The 19,862-nt window shown below is 55.7% G+C and overlaps 3 protein-coding genes across 11 annotated transcripts in view; 2 read left to right on the top strand and 1 right to left on the bottom strand.

The window, feature by feature from the left end:
- LIN37 (lin-37 DREAM MuvB core complex component) overlaps nt 1–5,236 on the top strand; it is a 7,766-nt gene extending 2,530 nt beyond the window's left edge. Inside the window, exons 2-9 of one of the 2 annotated variants that reach the window (XM_031659617.1) lie at nt 2,851–2,971; nt 3,154–3,204; nt 3,525–3,554; nt 3,635–3,720; nt 3,808–3,974; nt 4,736–4,876; nt 4,965–5,038; nt 5,112–5,236. In XM_031659617.1, coding sequence (XP_031515477.1) covers nt 2,851–2,971; nt 3,154–3,204; nt 3,525–3,554; nt 3,635–3,720; nt 3,808–3,974; nt 4,736–4,876; nt 4,965–5,038; nt 5,112–5,193 — 752 coding nt within the window. In that variant the 3' untranslated portion in view covers nt 5,194–5,236. The remainder of the gene's footprint in view (nt 1–2,850; nt 2,972–3,153; nt 3,205–3,524; nt 3,555–3,634; nt 3,721–3,807; nt 3,975–4,735; nt 4,877–4,964; nt 5,039–5,111) is intronic. The other variant, XM_031659618.1, reaches the window with a different exon arrangement.
- A 51-nt stretch (nt 5,237–5,287) lies between these two features.
- Nucleotides 5,288–8,818, bottom strand: HSPB6 (heat shock protein family B (small) member 6). Of its 3 annotated transcripts, none has more exons than XM_009194189.4 (4): nt 8,644–8,816; nt 7,542–8,417; nt 6,498–6,620; nt 5,288–6,410 (listed from the first exon to the last, which is right to left on the bottom strand). In XM_009194189.4, exons 2-4 carry the CDS (start codon nt 7,737–7,739, stop codon nt 6,249–6,251), a joined length of 483 nt encoding a protein of 160 aa, XP_009192453.1. In that variant the 5' UTR covers nt 7,740–8,417; nt 8,644–8,816; the 3' UTR covers nt 5,288–6,248. The 3 variants fall into 3 exon arrangements, with proteins under 3 accessions (XP_009192453.1, XP_009192454.1, XP_031515479.1); XM_009194190.4 differs by having other exon boundaries at nt 7,542–8,140; XM_031659619.1 differs by having other exon boundaries at nt 7,542–8,818.
- Nucleotides 8,819–8,853: 35 nt separating this feature from the next.
- PROSER3 (proline and serine rich 3) lies at nt 8,854–19,215 on the top strand. Of its 6 annotated transcripts, none has more exons than XM_009194184.3 (11): nt 8,860–8,954; nt 10,094–10,190; nt 10,475–10,677; nt 12,672–12,799; nt 12,910–13,010; nt 15,509–15,591; nt 15,681–15,820; nt 17,415–17,596; nt 17,714–18,707; nt 18,797–18,878; nt 19,046–19,215. In XM_009194184.3, exons 1-11 carry the CDS (start codon nt 8,944–8,946, stop codon nt 19,185–19,187), a joined length of 2,163 nt encoding a protein of 720 aa, XP_009192448.1. In that variant the 5' UTR covers nt 8,860–8,943; the 3' UTR covers nt 19,188–19,215. The 6 variants fall into 6 exon arrangements, with proteins under 6 accessions (XP_009192449.1, XP_009192448.1, XP_009192451.1 ...); XM_009194187.4 differs by having other exon boundaries at nt 12,907–13,010; XM_017952393.2 differs by having other exon boundaries at nt 8,897–8,954; nt 9,670–10,190.
- The last annotated feature ends 647 nt before the right edge of the window (nt 19,216–19,862 follow it).

Raw genomic sequence — 19,862 nt, 5'->3', positions numbered from 1 at the left:
GGACAATGGCGTGAACCCAGGAGGCGGAGCTTGCAGTGAGCTGAGATCCGGCCACTGCACTCCAGCCTGGGCGACAGAGCCAGACTCCGTCTCAAAAAAAAAAAAAAAAAAAGAAAGAAAAGGGAGGGAGGGAAGGAAGGAAGGATAAAGGAAGGAAAAAGGAAAGGAAAGGAAAAGGAAAGGAGAAAGAAAGAAAAGGAAGGAAGGAAAGAAAGAAAAAGAAAGAAAGAAGAAAAGAAAAGAAAAAAAAGAAAGAAAAGTGAAGTGGGTCTGACCACAAATGATGGTGAGGGAAGGTATACATCTCTTAGTACCAGGCTGAGGAGTGCAGACTCCACCCCTGGGTGCTGTAGAGTCATGGAAGGTTCCAATGGAAGGTTCCAAGCAGGGGAAGATCAGGGTCAGGTTTGTTATTTTTCTGGAAGATTCCCCTGGCTGCCTTGTGGAGGGTGGATCAGAAGGGGATACTGAGGTGGGAGCCCAGGGGGAGCAAAGGTCTGGACCAGCATGGGTAGAGTGGAGAGGAGGTAGGTGGGAGAGACACTAGGGAGGCCTAGTGGACAGGTCATGGGATTGCTGGGCTGGGGTAGGGGAGAGAGAGGGGTATTCATGGTGAGGTACAGGGAGGAACTTGGGGACAGTGAGGCGACCCTTGAGAGGGAGGCTTCAGGCCCAAGTCGGGGGTTCAGGAGAGAAGCTGGGCCTGGGGAGAGATCCGTACCCTCTGCATCCGCCCAAGGCTTTGCTGCAATCTCAGCTACTCCCATCCCCACCCTCACTCTGTCTTTCCTCTGAGCTATGTTTGAATCCCTGTGTCTCCTGAGCTTCTCAGGAAGTCCCTGGACTGGTCAGGCAAGTTCCCAGGTGTCCCCTCCTGGCTCTGAGCACTAGAGCCAGAGCTCCCACCAGTCAGAAAGGCAGAGCAAACACTTCTCAAAGGTAGGACAGCATAACATCATCACTCCCTCAAGTTCTGTGATGATGGGAGGCAGCCACAGGCTCACTGGGCAGGAGGGTGGGCCTAGATCTCATTTCCTGAGGGGAAAAAAAAAGCCCAAACAGGATGTTTTAGGTGAAATCTCCCAATTTTGGCCGGGCATGGTGGCTCATGCCTGTAATCCCAGCACTTTGGGAGGCTGAGGTGGGTGGATCATGAGGTCAGGAGTTTGAGACCAACCTGGTTAATATGGTGAAACCCTGTCTGTACTAAAAATACAAATATTAGTTGGGCATGGTGGCACACGCCTGTAGTCCCAGCTGCTTGAGAGGCTGAGGCAGGAGAATCACTTGTACTCGGGAGGCAGAGGTGGCAGTGAGCTGAGATCACGCCACTGCACTCCAACCTGGGCAACAGAGCAAGACTCTGTCTCAAAAGAAGAAAAGAAATCTCCCAATTTTTAAATGTCAGCTCATTCAGATTGAATTCAGATTTAAAATTATACCACTGTTGGCCAGGTGTGGTGGCTCACGCCTGTAATCCCAGCACTTTGGGAGGCCGAGGCCAGCGGATCACTGAGGTCAGGAGTTCGAGACCAGCCTGGTCAACATGGTAAGACCCCATCTCTACTAAAAATACAAAAATTAGCCAGGCATGGTGGCGGGCTCCTGTAATCCCAGCTACTTGGGAGGCTGAGACAGGAGAATCGCTTGAACCTAGGAGGTGGAGGTTGCAGTGAGCCAAGATTATGCCACTGCATTCCAGCCTGGGTGACAAAGCAAGACTCCGTCTCACAAAACATAAATACATTAATTAATTAAAATAAAGTTATACCACTGCCTCAACCAGATTCTGCACTCAGGTTGAGCCTCTGTCTCATAACTTCAGCTTTGGAACCAGACAGCCTGGGTTCAAATCATCAGCTCTGCAATTTCTTTGCTGTGTGCCTTTGAGCATGTGGCCTAACATCTCTGTGCCTCAGTTTCATTCTTTTTAAAATACGAATAAAAATAATATCTATCTGAGCCAGGCTCTATGGCACGTGCTTATAGCCCCAGCTATTTGGGAGGCTGAGACAGCAGGATCACTTGAGCCCAGGAGTTCAAAACCAGTCTGGACAACATCATGAGATCCTTTCTCAAGGAAAAAAAAATCACATCTACCCCTAAGAGTTATTGTGATAATTCAGTGAGTTATCATGTATAATACATAGGTATTTAAACCTTGCCACTGGGACAGGCACAGTGGCCCACACCGGTAATCCCAGCACTTTGGGAAGCCGAGATGGCTCACTGGAATCCAGGAGTTCAAGACCAGCCTGGTCAATATGGTGAGACTCCACCTCTATATAATTTTTTTTTTTTTTTTTTTTTTTTGAGATAGAGTCTTGCTCTGTCACCCAGGCTGGAGTGCAGTGGCCGGATCTCAGCTCACTGCAAGTTCCGCCTCCCAGGTTTACGCCATTCTCCTGCCTCAGCCTCCCGAGTAGCTGGGACTACAGGCGCCTGCCACCTCGCCCGGCTAGTTTTTTGTATTTTTAGTAGAGACGGGGTTTCACCGTGTTAGCCAGGATGGTCTCGATCTCCTGACCTCGTGATCCGCCCATCTCGGCCTCCCAAAGTGCTGGGATTACAGGCTTGAGCCACCGCGCCCGGCAATTTTTTCTAATATATTTATATCATATTAAAACACATTTTTTTAAAACCCAAAAGGCTCATAAGGTAAGGTGATTGGCTTTGCCTCCTGTCACAGTGCGATTGGGCGGGACAGCTCTGGAACTCAGAGTTCTTGGCATCATCACTCCAGCCATCTCTGCCTGCTGCACCCTTTCAGGCTGCCTGGGCCTGGCTCTGAGATTGGCCAGGGCAGATGGCACGCATGCCCCTCCCTGACCCAGTCCGCTGTCCACTTAGCTGGGGCCTGGGAGCTGACTCCTGCTGGGTTCCCTCTTGCCCCAGAGCTGGAGATGGCCAAAGCCCGGAACCAACTGGATGCCGTCTTGCAGTGTCTGCTGGAGAAGAGTCACATGGACAGGTAGGCCAGCGTGGGGTCACAGGGCCAGGCACCCTGGCAGGTTGGGGCCTCTGATCTTGGGTGGATTGGGTGGGACCCCAGAGGCTGACTTGGGGAGGAAGGTGCTTAATTGAGAGGCTGCTCGGTGCCTTCCTTCTCTGGGGCCCTGGAACCCTGAGCTGAGAGATCGCTTCTGCCTCTAGGGAGCGTCTGGATGAGGAAGCTGGGAAAACGCCCTCAGACACCCATAATAAGTGAGTTTTTCTGATTGGATTTGGAGCTGAGAGTTTGTGGTTGGTAACTTCTTCCCTTATCCAAGCCCTGACCGCTCAGCCCAGCACTACCTCCATCGAAGTCCTGACCACTCCACCTGTACAAAGACCCTGCGGCAGGAGAAGCTTAGGTCCCCTCGCATTTGCCTCCTAGACCCCCACGGGTGTGGGTGGGACAAAAGGCCCAAGAGGCAAGTGGGGTTCATGTGAGCATCTCAGGTTTGATACCAGTATCCCCAGGGTGCCCTCTGCAGGGTTTTGCACAGGCATTTGTCTGAGGGTCAACTGTCTTTCCCCCACAGGGACTGCTCCATCGCAGCCACTGGCAAAAGGTAAGGTGGCAGGGTCCCAGCCAGCTGACTAGAGGCTCTCAGCTCCTACCCCAGTCCTGACACTCCCTCTCCCTACGCAGGCCATCTGCCCGCTTCCCCCACCAGCGGAGGAAGAAGAGGAGGGAGATGGATGACGGGCTGGCTGAGGGAGGGCCACAGCGATCCAGTGAGTAGACGGTGGCCCTAGAGGGTCGGCAAGGAGCTGAGGGCCTATGCGAGGATGCTCACACAGCTCCCATCCACACCCTCCCAGACACATACGTGATCAAGCTGTTCGACCGCAGCGTGGACTTGGCCCAGTTCAGCGAGAACACGCCACTGTACCCGATCTGCCGTGCCTGGATGCGAAACAGCCCCTCTGTGCGCGAGCGCGAATGCTCTCCCAGCTCACCCCTGCCCCCGCTGCCTGAGGATGAGGAGGTGGGATGGGATGGGTAGTGGACCCCAGCCCAGCAGCCTGGTGCCAGGGCAGTGGGTGGATAGGCTTAAAGGATCCTGCCCCTAAGCTAGCGGGGTAGACAGACACAGGTCCCTCACATGAATCCTGGATCAGGCCAGGCACACAGATGTGCACCCTTAGGCTGGGGTGTGGATCGAGGTCCCTAGGGAAGACATGCATAGCCACCTGGCCTGGGGGACAGGGAACAGGGTTACCCTGGGCAGTTAGATGTGGATCTCCAAGATCAGGGGTTCCCAAGAGCCGAGGGGCTAGACAAGGGTCCTTAGTACAGACAGAAGTGGCCACCAGGCCTTGAGGAGCAGATGGGCTGGGCAGGAACGGATGGGGGTCTATAAGCCATCTGGCCCAGGAGGGTAGACAAAGGTCCCCAGGACAGACATATAGGACCCTTCACGCTGTCAAAAATGGACAGAGCTTCCTAGGTGGCACAGATGTGACCCCGTAGACAGGATTCCCTGAGGCAGGCAGAGGTGACTCCCTGGGCTGACAGGTGTAGATGGAGTCTCTGGGCTGGATAGGAGAAGACAGGGGTCCCTGGGGCAGGCGGACTTGACCCCCTGGCTGGTTGAGGTGTCTGCCCTTCAGACATGCCTCCTGTCTGAGTCCCTTAGTGAGCCCCTCATGCCATTTGTTGCTGGGAAAGGCAGGAGGGATGAATGTGGATTCCCAGCCCCTCTGCTTTGACTCTCTTGGGCCTGGCTTGGGGCCCTTGTGTCCCCAGGGCTCAGAGGTCAACAACAGCAAGAGTCGTGATGTGTACAAGCTGCCACCACCCACACCCCCCGGGCCACCTGGAGATGCCTGCAGATCCCGCATCCCATCCCCACTGCAGCCTGAGATGCAGGGCACCCCTGACGATGAGGTGAGTATGCCAGGCTGGCCCAGGGTTATGGGACACATGTGGTGGGGCTCAGGAATGTCTACTCAACCTGGCTTCTCTGTCCATGCAGCCCTCTGAGCCCGAGCCCTCACCCTCCACACTCATCTATCGCAACATGCAGCGCTGGAAACGCATCCGCCAGAGGTGAGCGTCCCCCAACCTGCTTGCCCCTCCTAGGGCCTTTTGCAACTGCTGAGTCTTCCCTCTGCCTCCCCAGGTGGAAGGAGGCCTCTCATCGGAACCAGCTTCGTTACTCAGAAAGCATGAAGATCCTACGAGAGATGTACGAACGACAGTGATGTTCCCAGGTCCCCCCACCCCAGTAAACATCCCCCAACTCCACACTGGTGTCTGCTCCGGTCCATCCTTCCTGGCCCAGACACAAAGCAGTTGGCAGAGCTCTAGCACATTTATTGGGAGAGTGAGCCTGGGAAAGAGTAAGGGAGTGGTGGCAGGGAGAAAGGCTGTAGGGAATCAGAGCCGGTGCTCAGCTGGGTCTTGAAGGAGAAGAGGAGGAGGGTGAGAGGTGGGTGGCCGAGGATTATCTGGTTGAAGAAGACTTGGGGGTCAAGACAAAGGGACTTAGGGGGACGGGGTCTGGTTAGAGTTAGGGAGGGGGCCTAGGACATTCGTGCAGAGTCTGGGGAGGTTTGGGTGGGAGAGTCTGTACAGTTTGGGGTTGGGTGTTCTGGTTGGCCTGGGATAGGTGTCCAAGAATTGGGGTGGTCAGAAAAGGGTTCCAGAGTCTGGTGTGGCTGGCTGGGGTTTCACAGCAGAAAATGGGCTGGAGCGGGGCCGTTGTGGACTGTCTGGTCATAGGGGAAGGATCAGGTCTTGGGAACCAGGCCTGGACAGTCTGGAGTGGGAAGTCTGTGCAGTCCAGGACATTTGGGAGGTGGGGGGATTGTGCCTGACAGGCCTGGGGTTGGGGGAGGGCTGTCTACACCATAATTTGGTGTCAAAATAGGGAAGGGATGGAAATGTAGTACCCAGATATCTTCGTAGAGGACTCAGAAGGAAGTAGAGAAGGGGTCTTAAGTGGGGCTATATGCCAAGAAAGTGGGTCGGTGGGGCTGAGACTGTTGGCTGAGGGTTAGGGTAGTGCTGGTGGGGTCTGGAAGCCGGCGAGGTGTCGGTGTGGGGTCCGAAAGCTGGAGGAGGTGTGAGAGCGAGGGTGTCAGTGTAAGGGTCTAGGTTATCAAGGCAGTGTCCAGGGTGGAGGTCAGGGCAGAATCCAGGAGTGGGTGAGAGGACAGTTCTTGGCGCGCTCGGGACATCTGGCTGGGCGGAGTCAGATCGGCTTCAATAGAGGGAGCCTGAGGACGCTCCCGGGGTGCGGGCGCGGCCCAGCCCCCTACTTGGCTGCGGCTGGCGGTGGGGCCTGGGTCGACGCTGGTGCGGCCTGGATGGACAGGACGCCCTCGGGGGACAGCGCGGACGTCACGGCAGCCGGATCCACGCCAGGCGGCAGGCGGTAGCGGCGGTGGAACTCGCGCGCGACGAATCCGTGCTCATCCTGGAGGGGAGGGAGGCTTGAGCGGCCCCGCCCCTCTGGCCCTGCTGCGCGCGTACTCGCTCCAACCCCGCCCCCGCCGCGGCTCACCGGGCGTTCCTCGTGGCGCGCGTGCACCTCCACGTGTTCGCCCACCACCTTGACAGCAATTTCCTCCGGCGAGAAGTGCTTCACGTCCAGCAGCACCGAGAAGTGGCCGGGGTCTGTCGGCACCTGCGCGCAGCGGGCGCGGGCGGGACTGTTATCCAGCCGGGCCAGGCTCGCGGGACCCACCCAGGGAGACCCCACCCCCGTCGGTTCCGTGCCGCGGCTCACTCTGGCCTCCGGAGCTGAGCAGTCCGCTTTCCTACTGGGAGTCACCCAGTACCTCTTCACCCTGAATAACGAGGATTCGCCCTCCCCCTGTAATATCTGGGGTTGCCCTCTTCCCTGCAGTGCTAAGGCTCCCTTCCCCTGCAAGGTCAGGAACCTGTGCCCTCCCCTGGTGTCAGCGAATCCGAAGTCATCGTGCCCCCCAGGGCACTGATTCCCCAGCTCCCTCCTCAGAGCCCCGGGTCCCTTCTCCCCCAGTCCCACCAAAGTCGCCGAGATGACCCTTCCCCCGTCTCCAGGATCCTCTGCTTACTCTCCCAGTCGAGTCACGGGACCTCAGCACCTACTGGTAGACTTCCCCCACTTCATAGTGGCCAGGAACCCTTCCTCAAGTCGCAGGGCCCTCCCCTCCTCTTCTGGAGATACCGGGCCACTGCACACAGTCTCTCAACTCTTCCCTGAGACTAAGAACATTCCTTCCCCTTGGGAGTCACTGCCCGCCTCCTTTTCCCCAGATTTCCCGTGTCACCAGCCTCCTTCAGAGTAAGCAAGACTCCCCTTAGAGTGACCCAGGCCTTCTATTCTCTGGAGCTGAGACCCCCCGCCACACACACACACACCCCTAAGAGCGACGGGGACCTCCCACCCGCTGCAGTGAGCCGGCCTCTGAGATTCCCCAGGAACTCCGGAAGCCCTTCGGAGCTGCGGACTCTCCACCCCGCCCAAGGCCAAGGAACATTCTCTCACACGTTCCTACCCCAGGCTGCCCCAGACCCCTGGCATTGGAAGTGGTCGAGTTCGCCCCCTCCCCAGGCCTGGCACCTGGGCGACGGGCAGCGCCACGCTGGGTGCGCGCAGGTAGTAGGGGGCGAGGGTGGTGGGGCAGAGCGCAGCCAGCTCGGCCTCCAGCAGCCCCTCGCCGAAGCGCTGGTCAAAGAGGCGTCCGGGCGCCGAAAGTCCGGGCAACGGGGCCGAGGCACGGCGCAGCCAAGACGGCTGCACAGGCACCGGGATCTCCATCCTGCTCCTCCGCGTTGCAGTGCCCCTGCGTGCGCAGCCGCCGATTTATAGTTCGCCCTGTGCCGGCCCCTCGGAGGGCTGCCCAGGGACACTGGGACCGTGGCCAGACCCGGCCATTAGGAGAGCCTTATTTAGAAACCCAAACAATGACTTGGCCATTTATTAAGCGCTTGCTGGATGCCTGGCAAATGCTGTCAAGAAGATGTCATGAAGATTCCCCAATTTCCAGAAGGGGAAACTAAGGCTGAGGCAGCGGAGCCTTGCGGGTGTGGGGAGCACAGCGCGGTGATTGGGGCCCAGAGCCCAAGAGGCCCACAGAAGAGTTTCCAGTCCCTTTAATCCATTGCCTCCCCGCTGGCAGGTCTGAGGATGACGCAGATGGAGGTCTTAGGAGCAGATTCCTGGGGAATGCGGTAGCCCGGCCAGGATGTCAGGAGGACATAGAACAGGCCCTCCCTACCCTCATCCTCAGCCGGGCCTTGGGCCCAGTCCCCCGGCAGGCCGGGCCTAATTCTGTGCCTCTGACTCAGCCTCTGGTGTGCACCGGCCAGGGGGCGCGAACATGAACAGTTCAGGCTGGCCCCCCGGGGGCCGCGCGCTGGGGCTCGAAATAGCTCATTTTGATCCCGCTACCTCGGCCAGGAGCCCAGACCTGGCAACTGATGCAACCAGCTGCTCCTGCAGCAAGAAGTAAGTGGTTAGATGACCACCGGGACGGTCTGATTGGCCCAACTGATGGGGGAATAGCTGTTAGAGAGGGAACACAGCGCCCCCCGCCCCCACGCCATTGCCCCTGCAACAGAAAGAATGGTAGTTAGACCGGAGTCGGGACAGGACTTCTGCAGCAAGAAGGCGCTTAAAAACCTGGACTTTTAAGCGAGGGTACTTTAGATCACCTCCTAACCTCAGGCCCAGCCTCAGATCCTTCCCATTGGTGCATGATCTTGCCAATTACTGCTACACGCGGCAGGTTCTCCAATCAAACGCGCCCTGTCGGGCAGGCAGTCGTCCCAGCCAATCGTGAAGCACCTCCCTCCGGGTACTTTTGTTTCCTCTCTTTCATTGGTCGCCTTGGAGGCCGCTCACCGCCTGCGCGGGCACAGAGAGGGGCGGGGCTGACAGGGCGTTGCTAAGCGACGGAGATGCGCGCGGGGCCTGTTTGGTGAAGGAGCAGAGCGGACGGAAGCGCGGAGGGAGCCGCGGGATGGATCCCAGGTGAGGCCGATCGCTCTTCCAGGGAATACAGGAGGCTGGGGAGGACCAAGGGCGAGAGCAGCACAGCCTGGGGACGGGCGGGATAGGGTCTGTAGTCGCCTGGGCTCCACCGCACTGGAACTACAACTCCCAACATGCTCCACAGCCGTTGGCTGCTCCAGCCGTAGCCTTCAGCATTCCGGGGGTCCCCGAAGAGTCTTATGTTCCTTTCTGAGTGGCCCCAAGGGATTATTTCCGCTAAAGGTGTCCAAGGAAGGCTTGAGATCTGAATTTCTTAATTTTGAAATGGCCCCCAGACACGCCTGGGCGTTGTCTTTGAACTTTCTCGGGGAGGCGGAGCCCAGTGGATCCTGGGGCTTGTAGTCCATCTACCCTTTGCCTTCGTGTCCCCAAGAATTTATGGGAAATGCTCGGTGATAAAGTCCAGCCGTGGTTCTTTTTTTTTTTTTTTGAGACAGAGTCTCTCGCTCTGTTGGCCCAGACTGGAGTGCAGTGGCACAATCTTGGCTCACTGCAACCTCTGCCCCCTGGGTTAAAGCCATTCTCATGCCTCAGCCTCCCAAGTAGCTGGAGCTACAGGCTCCCCCCACCACGCCTGGCTAATTTTTTATATTTTTAGTAGAGACGGGATTTCGCCATGTTGGTAGGGCTGGTCTCGAACTCCTGACCTCAAGTGATCCACAGGCCTCAGCCTCCCAAAGTGCTGGGATTGCAGGCCTGAACCACCACGCCCGGCGAGCCGCGGTTCTTAACGTGAGCTCCACTTCACAATCATCTGGGACGCTGCGAAAAAGACACGGAGGCTCAGCCCCACGAATAGATGTCCTGATTCTGTTGGTCTGGAATGGGAACCGCGCGTCTGTAACGTTGAAAAGCCCCTCCTAGACTGGATCCAGGGTTGAGAACTACCGGCTACTAGTTCCTGAGTTGCTCCCTATTAAGACTGCTCCAGGGGCGGGCTCCCAGGACTCACCCTTCCACTGTCGCTATCCTGAGTGTGCAGCGGTGCTTCATGGAAATGACAGCCCCTCTCCTCTAGGAATCTATGGCAATTGTCCGGTTCTGCCCTCCTCTAATGTCCCCCTCCCCAGGGCTGCAGCAAAATCACATGCTGCCTGAACTCCACTTTCCTCTTGCAGCCTGCCAGTTTTCTCCATTCAAGATAGTCCCTTTGGAGATGCGCCCCTGGGTCGAAGCCACTACTGGCCATCCCGGAGCCAGACCTGGTGTCCCAAGGTGAGGACCCCCCTCAAAGAGTGCTGAGTGCCGGCCCAGTAGCAAGAGAATGACCTCTAGAGGGTAGGAAGACATGTGACCTTCTCCCCTCCCCATGGCCCTGCCCTTGTCCCCCTCTCTACCACCTAGATTCCTCATCCGAGCCCCCATCACACTAGGTTGTTATCATTACAGGATGTGTTTCTTCCTCTCTGGACTAAGACTTCGTGTGTGTCTTGGTTCCCCTGCAGGGATGACCCATCAGGCCTCATACTTTTTCTTTTTGTGCTTTTCCCCGATCTTAGACCCTGAGCCCATCCAGGTCTCAGAGATCCAGGCTCCCACAAGTTCCCAAGGCTCTAGCCACAGGTCCCAACTCCCCTGAGCTGTTTGAGGAGTCCTGGCCATCCAGTTCAGGGACCCCTTCCCCGCCCAGCACCACTGAGGGACAGATGGGGGCCTCCCCAGCACCCACCCTGATTGACAGCGGGGACTCCGTGGTGGCCAAGTAAGTACCAGCGGCCCTGGGGGAAAAGGAGGCTTTGGGTTAGAGGGAGGGAGAAGGCATGCAGTAATAATCATCATCAATAATCAAAAACCAGAGCTGTTTCTGCAGCACTCTTTTAGGACCAGACACTTTGTGTGTGTTAAGAACTCTGGTGCTAGACTGCATGAGTTCAAATCCCAGCTCTGTCATTTAACTCTATGTATGATCTTGGCCTCAGTTTCTTTATCTCTTTTCATTTATTTATTTATTTATTTATTTAGAGAAAGGGTCTTGCTCTTATGCTCAGGCTGGAGGTCAGTGGTGCAATCACAGCTCACTATAACCTTAAACTCCTGGGCTCAAGCCATGCTCCCACCTCAGCCTCCTGAATTGCTGGGATTACGGGTGCATGCCACCACACCTAGCAAACCTCCCGCCTTGGCCTCCAAAAAGTGCTGTGATTACAGGCCAGACTTACATGCCCAACCTCAGTTTCTTTATCTCTAAATTGGTTGGTTTTTTTTTAATGGAGTTTCACTCTTGTTGCCCAAGTTGGAGTGCAGTGGCATGATCTTGGCTCACTGCAATCTCTCCCTCCTGGGTTCAAGTGATTCTCTTGCCTCAGCCTCCCAAGTAGCTGGGATTACAGGTGCCCACCACCATGCCTGGTTAATTTTGTGTATTTTTAGAAGAGATGGGGTTTCACCATGTTGGCCAGGCTGGTCTCAAACTCCTGACCTCAGGTGATCCGCCTCAGCCGCCCAAAGTGCTGGGATTACAGGTGTGAGCCACTGCCAGGTATACTAATAGTACACCTCCCCTAGGGCTGTTTAAGCTTTCAGTGAGTTGCTATCTGTAATGATCTCTAGCAATGCTTCTCACATAGTGACCACTTAGATTTGTAGAATACAGGTTCAGCTGCTGTAACAAAGAGTCCCAAATTCATTATGGCTGAAACAAGATAGAATTTATTCCTCCCTCACCTGCAGTCCAGGCAGAAGCCACCAGGGATGACGTGGCAGCCCATAGTTGAGATGTCAGGGACACAGGTTTCTTCTGTCTTGTTGCCATCCCAACTCTAGACCGTTGCCCTTTCCTTCATGGTGCAAATGGCTTTCAACCACATCAGCTTTCCAAAATCACATTTCACACCCTGTTTGTCAAGAACTTAGTCACGCAGTCACAAGGCTACAAGGGTACCTGGTAAATATAGTCCATAGGAGAGCAGCTGTGTGCCCAGCTAAAAGTTACATTCCTGGTCGGACACAGTGGTTCATGCCTGTAACCCCAGCACTTTGGGAAGCCAAAGCGGGAGGATCCCTTAAGCCCAGGAGTTCCAGATCAGCCTGGGCAGCATGGCAAGACCCCATTTCTACTAAAAATACAAATTGGCAGGGCTGCGGTGACTCACGCCTGTAATCCCAGCACTTTGGGAGGCCAAAGTGGGTGGATCACTTGAGGTCAGGAGTTTGAGACCAGCTGACCAAAATGGTGAAACTCCGTCTCTACTAAATTAGCTGGGCATGGTGGCACACATCTTTAATCCCAGGGACTTGGGAGGCTGAGGCAGAAGAATCACTTGAACCGGGATGCGGAGGTTGCAGTGAGCCAAGATCACGCCATTGCACTCTAGCCTGGGCAACAAGAGCAAAACTCCGTCTCAAAAAATAAACTAATTAATTACAAATAAATAAATAAAAATACAAAAATTAGCCAAGCATGGTGGCATGCACCTGTGTCCCACCTACTCAGGAGGCTGAGGAGAGAGGATTTCTTGAGCCTAGGAGTTGGGGGCTGCAGTGAGCTATGATTGCACCAGTGCCCTCCAGCCTGGGTGACAGAGTGAGACCCTGTCTCAAAAACAGTTATGTGACTATATAAGAAAGAAAAGCAGATATTGAGGAATAGCTACCAGGCTCTGCCATGGTGCTTGGTAAACGTTGGTTGCTATGATTATTCTTATTATTATTTGGCTCTCCTCACTCCACTCACTTGCTATCCCCTGATGTTCACAGGTATATAAATAGGTTCCGCCAGGCTCAGCCCACCAGTCGAGAGGAGCGCCAGCCTGCAGGCCCAACCCCAGCTGACTTTTGGTGGCTGCAGTCTGACTCTCCAGACCCTAGCAGTCAAAGTGCAGCAGGTACCTCCTTCAGTGCCATCCACCACCCGCACCCCTAAACCTTTGCTGATCAATGCCCCCAGCAGCCACTCCTCCTGGCCCTCATACCCTTAACTGGGGCTTCTCAGCAGGAGCCAACAAACCAGAAGGAAGACCCCATACAGCTGTCCCTACTGCGGCCAAGGCGACCAGTGCATCCCACGCTGTGGCTCCGCTTCAGGAAATAAAGCAGGTGACACCCCATTCACTCCCTCCCTTGTGTGCCTGAACTGACAGCACCAGCCCTGGGATAGAATTAGATCAGGAGCAGCGGCTCACACCTGTAATCCCAGCACTTTGGGAGGCCAAGGTGAGAGGATTGCTTGAGGCCAGGAGTTCAAGACCAGCTTGGGCGACATGGTGAGATTCTGCCTCTACTTAAAAAAAAAAAATTAAAATAAAAGAGCCAGGTGTGGTGGTATGCACCTATAATTCCAGCTACTTGAGAGCCTGAGGCTGGAGGATGGCTTGAGCCTCGGAGTTCAAGGCTGCTGTGAGCTGTGATTGTGCCACTGCACTCCAGCCTGGGCAATAGAGCAAGACCATGTCTCTATTTAAAAAAAAAAAAAAAGAGGCTGGGCATGGTGGCTCATGCCTGTAATCCCAGCACTTTGGGAGGCCGAGGCAGGCAGATCACGGGGTCAGGAGTTCAGGACTAGCCTGACCAACATGGTGAAACCCCGTCTCTACTAAAAATACAAAAATCAGCCGGGCATGGTGGTGCGCACCTGTGATCCCAGCTACTTAGGAGGCTGGGACAGGAGAATCACTTGAACCGGGAAGCGGAGGTTGCAGTGAGCTGAGATATAGCGCCAGTGCACTCCAGCCTGGTGACAGAGCAAGACTCTGTGTCAAAAAAAAAATAAAAAATAAAAAGAATTAGAGCTGATCCTCATTTCAAGGAAGCTAAAACAGAAAAGGAGGATTTGCTGGCTAATGTAATTGAGAAATCCAAAAGTAGATGTTTCCAGAAATGCCTGGATCCAGGTGTTTGAATAATGTTGGGAGAGACCCAACTCTCTCTAGGCTCATGCTTTTTTTTTTTAAGAGACAGAGTCTTGCTCTGTCACTCAGGCTGGGGTACAGTGGCGCCATCTCGGCTCACTGTAGCCTCTGCCTCTTGGGTTCAAGCAATTCTCCTGCCTCAGCCTCCCAAGTAGCTAGGACTATAGGTGCACACCACCACACCCAGCTAATTTTTTTGTATTTTTTTAGTAGAGATGGGATTTCACCATGTTACCCAGGCTGGTCTCGAACTCCTGAGCTCAGGCAGTCCGCCCGCCTCAGCCTCCTAAAGTGCTAGGGTTACAGGTGTGAACCACCAAGCCTGGCCGTTTTTTTTTTTTTTTTTTTTTTTAATTAGATAAGGTCTTACTCTTAGGCTGGAGTGCAGTGGCACAGTCATGGCTCACTGCAGCCTTGAACTCCTTGCAACCTTCGCCTCCTGAGTACCTGGGACTACAGGCATGCGCCACCATGCCCAGTTAATTTTTTGGTTTTTTTTGTGGAGATGGGATCTTACTTTGTTGTCCAGGCTGGTTTCGAACTCCTGGGCTCAAGCAATCCTCCTGCCTTGGCCTCCTAAAGTGCTGGGATTGCAGGTGTGAACCACTGCACTCAACCTTTTTTTTTCTTCTTCTTCTTCTTTTTTATTAGACAGGATCTTACTCTGTCACCCAGCCTGGAGTGCAGTGGCTCACTGCAGACTTGAACTCCTTGAACTCTTTGCAACCTTCACCTCCTGAGTACCTGGGACTACAGGCATGCGCCACTGTGCCCAGCTAATTTTCTGTGTTTTTTGTTTTTTTTTTTTGTAGAGATGGGATTTTAGTTTGTTGTCCAGGCTGGTCTCGAATTCCTGGGCTCAAGCAATCCTCCTGCCTCGGCCTCCTAAAGTGCTGGGATTGCAGGCGTGAGCCACCACGCCCACTTCTGTGCTCCTCTTTTTTGGGCTCAGTCCCAGGCGGGCTTTCCCCTCATGGTAGCCAGGATGGCCCTCGGGGTCTCTAGGCTCCCACGGTCCCAGCTCCATGACTCCAGTGGAAAGTGGGGGCTTTTCTAATTGCTCCATCCGAAGCCCCAGGGCTCACTGTGATTCACTCATCCTTGAGCCAACCACTGTGAACCAGAGGAGAGAATGCTCTTATGAGTCAGCTCTGATCTGGGAGGTGGGATCCATCCTACTCCAACCATAATTTGTCCATGAAAGGTGCTGATCCGCTGGGCTTGGTGGCTCACGCCTGTAATCCCAGCACTTTGGGAGGCTGAGGTGGGTGGATCACCTGAGGTCGGGAGTTCGAGACCAGCCTGACCAACATGGAGAAGCCCCATCTCTACTAAAAATACAAAATTAGCCGAGCGTGGTGGCACATGCCTGTAATCCCAGGTACTTGGGAGGCTGAGGCAGGAGAATTGCTTGAACCCAGGAGGTGGAGGTTGCTGTGAGCCGAGATCATGCCATTGCACTCCAGCCTGGGCAACAAGCGAAACTGCATGCCCCCCGCCCCCCAAAAAAGGTGCTAATCCAAAGGGCAAAACTGGGTCTGTCCTCCCTGAGGAGGAGGAGCAGATCCTAAGCAGACACGTGAGGTTACCAAGGGTGACACAGCCTGCATTCCAGGCCCTCTGTTTAGAACGCTTTTCCCAGCAGCCTTTGGGTTGGGGCTGGCGTCTGACCCTGTCACCCTGCAGAATCTCAACACATGGAACTCATCCCTGCTGGACCTGGAGACGCTGAGCCTACAGAGCAGAGCTGCCAGGCTGCTCAAACGCAGGTGCCTGTACCCCCGCCCCCATCACCCTTCCCACTGCAGCTCCACATGGCCCAGACCTCCATTGCCTCACTCCTGCCTTCTCCCTGCAGCAAAGCCTCCATCTCCTCCTCCTCCCTCAGCCCCAGCGATGCCAGCACTTCCTCATTCCCCACCAGTTCCGATGGCCTCTCTCCCCTCTCGGAGACCTTCATCCCTGACTCCAGCAAGGGCCCTGACCCCAGGGCACCCGGTAAGGGCTGAGAGGCAAGGACTGAGGGAAGCCTGGGTGCAAATCCGAGCTCTGCCACTGACCAGCTATGGGACTTTGGGCCTCTCTGGGCCTTGTTTCTCCAGCTGTAAAACAGGGATAAAAAGGCCAGGTGCAGTGGCTCAGGTGTGGAGGCTGAGGCGGGAGGATTGCCTGAGCTCAGGAGTTTGAGACCAGCCTGACCAATGTGGCGAAACCCAGTCTCTACTAAAAATACAAAAATTAGCCGTGCGTGGTACATAGTGGTGCTTGGTGGTGCATGCCTGTAGTCTCAGCTACTCAGGAGGCTGAGGCAGGAGAGAATCACTTGAACCCAGGAGGCTGAGATTGCAGTGAGCTGAGATTGTGCCATTGCATTCCAGCCTGGGTGACAGAGAGAGACTCTGTCTCAAAAGTAAAATAAATAAATAAATAAATAAATGGTGCCATCACAGTGTAATTGCTGTGCTCAAGCAATCCTACAACCTCAGCCTCCCGAATAGCTGGGACTACAGGCATGCACCACTATGCCCAGCTAATTGTTTTTATTTTTTCATTTGTTGAGATGGGGGTCTCACTGTGTTGCTCAGGCTGATCTCGAACTCCTGGGCTCAACCATCCCCCCACCCCCTCAGCTTCCCAAAGCACTAGGATTACAAGAATGAGCCCAGCTGGTTTTGAATAGGGAAGCCAGGGAAGGTGACCAAGATCTGATGGATGTGAGAGAATGCACCGTGCGATAATTGCGGGAAGAGCATTCCAGGCAGACGGAGCCACAGGTGTAAAAGACAAAGCCTTCGCCTTTTACCAGGAGAGAGGTGCAGCTAAGGGAGGGTTCCTAAGCACGAAGGGCCTGGTCTGACTCGGGTATTCACAGGCTCCCTCTGGCTGAGAGTAGGGAACAGATTTGGAGGACAGTAGAGAGGCCAGGGAGGTTGCTTGAGAGTCCAGGTTGGGTGAGTGGGGCTGGAGCAGGGCGAGGGCTATAGAGGGTAGGGGAGTGGGTGGATTCTGGGGAATATGTCTTCTGGTCACTGCTGTAACTCCAATGTCCAGAACAGCTCAATAAATATTTGTTGAATGAGACCAGGCGCTGTGACTCACACCTGTAATCCCAGCACTTTGGGAGGCCCATGTGGGACGATGATGGCTTGAGCCCAGGAGTTTGAGACCAGCTTGGGCAACAAAGCAAGACCCCGTCTCTACAAAACAATAAAAATTACCCCGGTGTGGTGGCGCATGCCTTTAGTCCCAGCTACTCAGGAGGTTAAGGCAGGAGGATTGCCTGAGCCCAGGAGGTCGAGACTGCAGTGATCTCACCACTGCCCTCCAGCCTGGGTGACAGAACAAGACTCTCTCTATATATATATAACAAAGACTTGAATGATGACAGGTGGAGAAGCCCAGGAGTGCTCTGCTCCCCTGACTTTGACCCCTTCCCTTCTTCCCACCCTAGAGAGGAGCTGGGACGGTATCGGGAGAGCCTATCTGAGTAACCCCCTGCACAGTTGGAGGGCGTGTGTGCAGGCTGTCATGGGGTTGCTGATCTCCGTGGCCCCTGCCTCACGCTGTCCTCTCTACCTTCCATCCCCTACAGCATCCCCGGCACCAGCCCAGGCCCAGACCCCCACCCCAGCCCCAGCCTCCTCCCAAGCACCCCTTCGGCCAGAGGATGACATTCTGTACCAGTGGCGGCAGCGGCGGAAGCTTGAACAGGCTCAGGGAAGCAAGGGTGACAGAGCTTGGGTGCCACTTCTGACCCCTGCCCTTCGCACTCTGGTGAGTCGAGGGAGGGAGAAGCCTGGTGGGAGCTGGAGGAGGGGCTGGATCTGAGGGGGACTGAGGACCCTCCACCCTCTCTAGAGAGGGTCTCAGATCTCTCTTATCTGTCTACAGACCTCTCCTGCTCCAGTGGAGACCCTCGGTTCTCTGGGGACACAGCCTAACCATGTCCCACTGTGGAGCAGTGTGGCCGGACCTGGTCCACCAGAGGCCTTCTATATGGAGAGACTTCCTTTTCCCTCAATGTCCTCTCCACACATCTTTTGGGCCCCCAGCCCCCACGGGTTCTTCTGCACCCCACAGTCTGGGCCTTGGGTATCTCTTGGGGCTGTTCCTCCCATGCAGTCGGCCTCCACCCTAGCACATCTGGGCTCCACCCTCATGCCCCCAGCTCCCCTGGCCTCCACCCTTGCACCCCCGGCCTCCACCCCGGCTCCCCTGGCCTCCACCCCAGCTCCCCCAGCCTCCACCCCGGCTCCCCTGGCTTCTACCCCTGCACCTCCAGCCTCCACCCTTGCATCCCCAGCTGTTCCCCAGGACCTACCCATCCCTGAGCCAAGCAGCTGTGCCCAGCCTAAGAGCCTGAGGTCCACGTCTCGGAGGAGCAGAGCCCCTCGCCGAGAGGCTGCCGAGGGAGTCACTGCAGCTGGCCAAGGACCTGGCCCTCAGCTCAGGGGTGTCCTGGGCCAGGTAGTGGCAGCTCGGCTGTTCCCTGACAGCCTGGAGGACGCTCCTTCTCACTTCGAGGGCCCGCCTCCACCTGAGGCTGGATCTCTGAAAGTTAAGGCCACACAACCCCAAACCAAGGCCACTCCCCCTCCATCTGAATCCCGGTGTCGGGCCAAGGCCGAGTCTCGGAAAGCCAAGGCCTTGCCGCCAGCAGCGGGGTCAGTGATCTGGAAGAGCGAAGCCACTCCTTCCTCTGGATCCTGCTGGCAGCCCGAGGTCCCACCCTCTCCAGCTGAGCAGGCATCCACAGTCAAGGCCTCGCCGCCTGCCTTCCAGGTGGGGTCTCCGGAGGCCCTGGCCCCGCCCCCTCCCTCTGCTGACCGCGCCCCCTCGGAGGCCCTGCTCTCCGAGGCCGCCCGGCTGCTGCAGGCTGCAGAAGGTGATGTCCGCTCCCTCCCGGATGTCGGTGGTGGGCCAGCCCCCTAAGAGACCAGCTCCTTGGAGCTCATTCTTTCCTCCCTCCACCAGACTCCGACGGCAGCGAATTCCAGGACGATCCCGTGCTGCAGGTGCTAAGAGCCCAGAGGGCAGAGCTGAGACGGCAGAAAAGGTGACTGATCCTCCATCCCCAGAGTCTATGACACTGGGCCCCCGAGTCCTCTGAGACCCGGTTAGGCACCCAGCCCTCCTCATCCCCTGTTCCAGCACTCCGTCCACAGCCCCAGATCCTAAGCCTGAGCACATATCCCAGCCTCTGCTCTCCCGGCCTTTCTCCAGGGAAGCGGATGCCCGATTATCGTTCCTGTTGGACCAGGCCAAAGACCCGGGATCTTGCTCCCCTCCAGCCAGGTCGCCCCCCAGGTCCCCAAGGAGGCTGCTACGAAGGGAAGGAGCTTCTCTGGAGGCCAGACGACTTTGAATTATACATAGAGATTCTATTTTACGCAGCGAGGTTTGTTTTTTTTGTTTTTGTTTTTTTACACGGTTACTGGTTATCTGTGAGAAAGGGGTTGTTTGGAAAGGCCAAGGGGTCGTGCCAATTTAAGGAAATGCCCCCCACCCTCCTCCGCCCCGTGGCTCTGCCCTGCACCCCCCTTTCCTGACCATGGAAACAAGATCTCCTTTCTGGTTATATCTTCCTTGGGGCAGAGGGGGTTTCAGACAAGACTTCTGGCAAGACTGGGACCCACCTTATCTGACTTCACTCAGGAACCCTGGCTCAAATGGGACCAAAGGATTGTCCTCTGGGGAAGAAGCTACTAGGGTCATTGGAGTGTTGGATGATGGTCAGTCTGTAGGCCACACCTGCTTGAGCAGCAGCAGCGTCTGATGCAGCTGACCCCTCCCTCCTTGAAGCACTTTCCCTCCCGGCTTCCAGCACTTCTCTCTGCACCTCTCTGGTCAGGCCTCATCACTAGCCCAGCATGTCAACTTTGGCATGACCCAGGGCCATAGCGTTGACATCTCTATCTACACCCACCCACAGGTGCTCTTGTCTAGCTTAATGACACTAAACCCCATCTGTATTCTGATAATCCTCAAATATCTATCTCTAATCTAGACCTGGCCCCGAAACCCTGGGCTCCTACCTCAT

This window comes from Papio anubis, chromosome 20 (assembly GCF_008728515.1).
Source record: "Papio anubis isolate 15944 chromosome 20, Panubis1.0, whole genome shotgun sequence".
Taxonomy (NCBI): Eukaryota; Metazoa; Chordata; class Mammalia; order Primates; family Cercopithecidae; genus Papio; species Papio anubis.
Note: the sequence above shows the minus strand (reverse complement) of the source record. Positions and strands in the feature narration are given on the sequence as shown.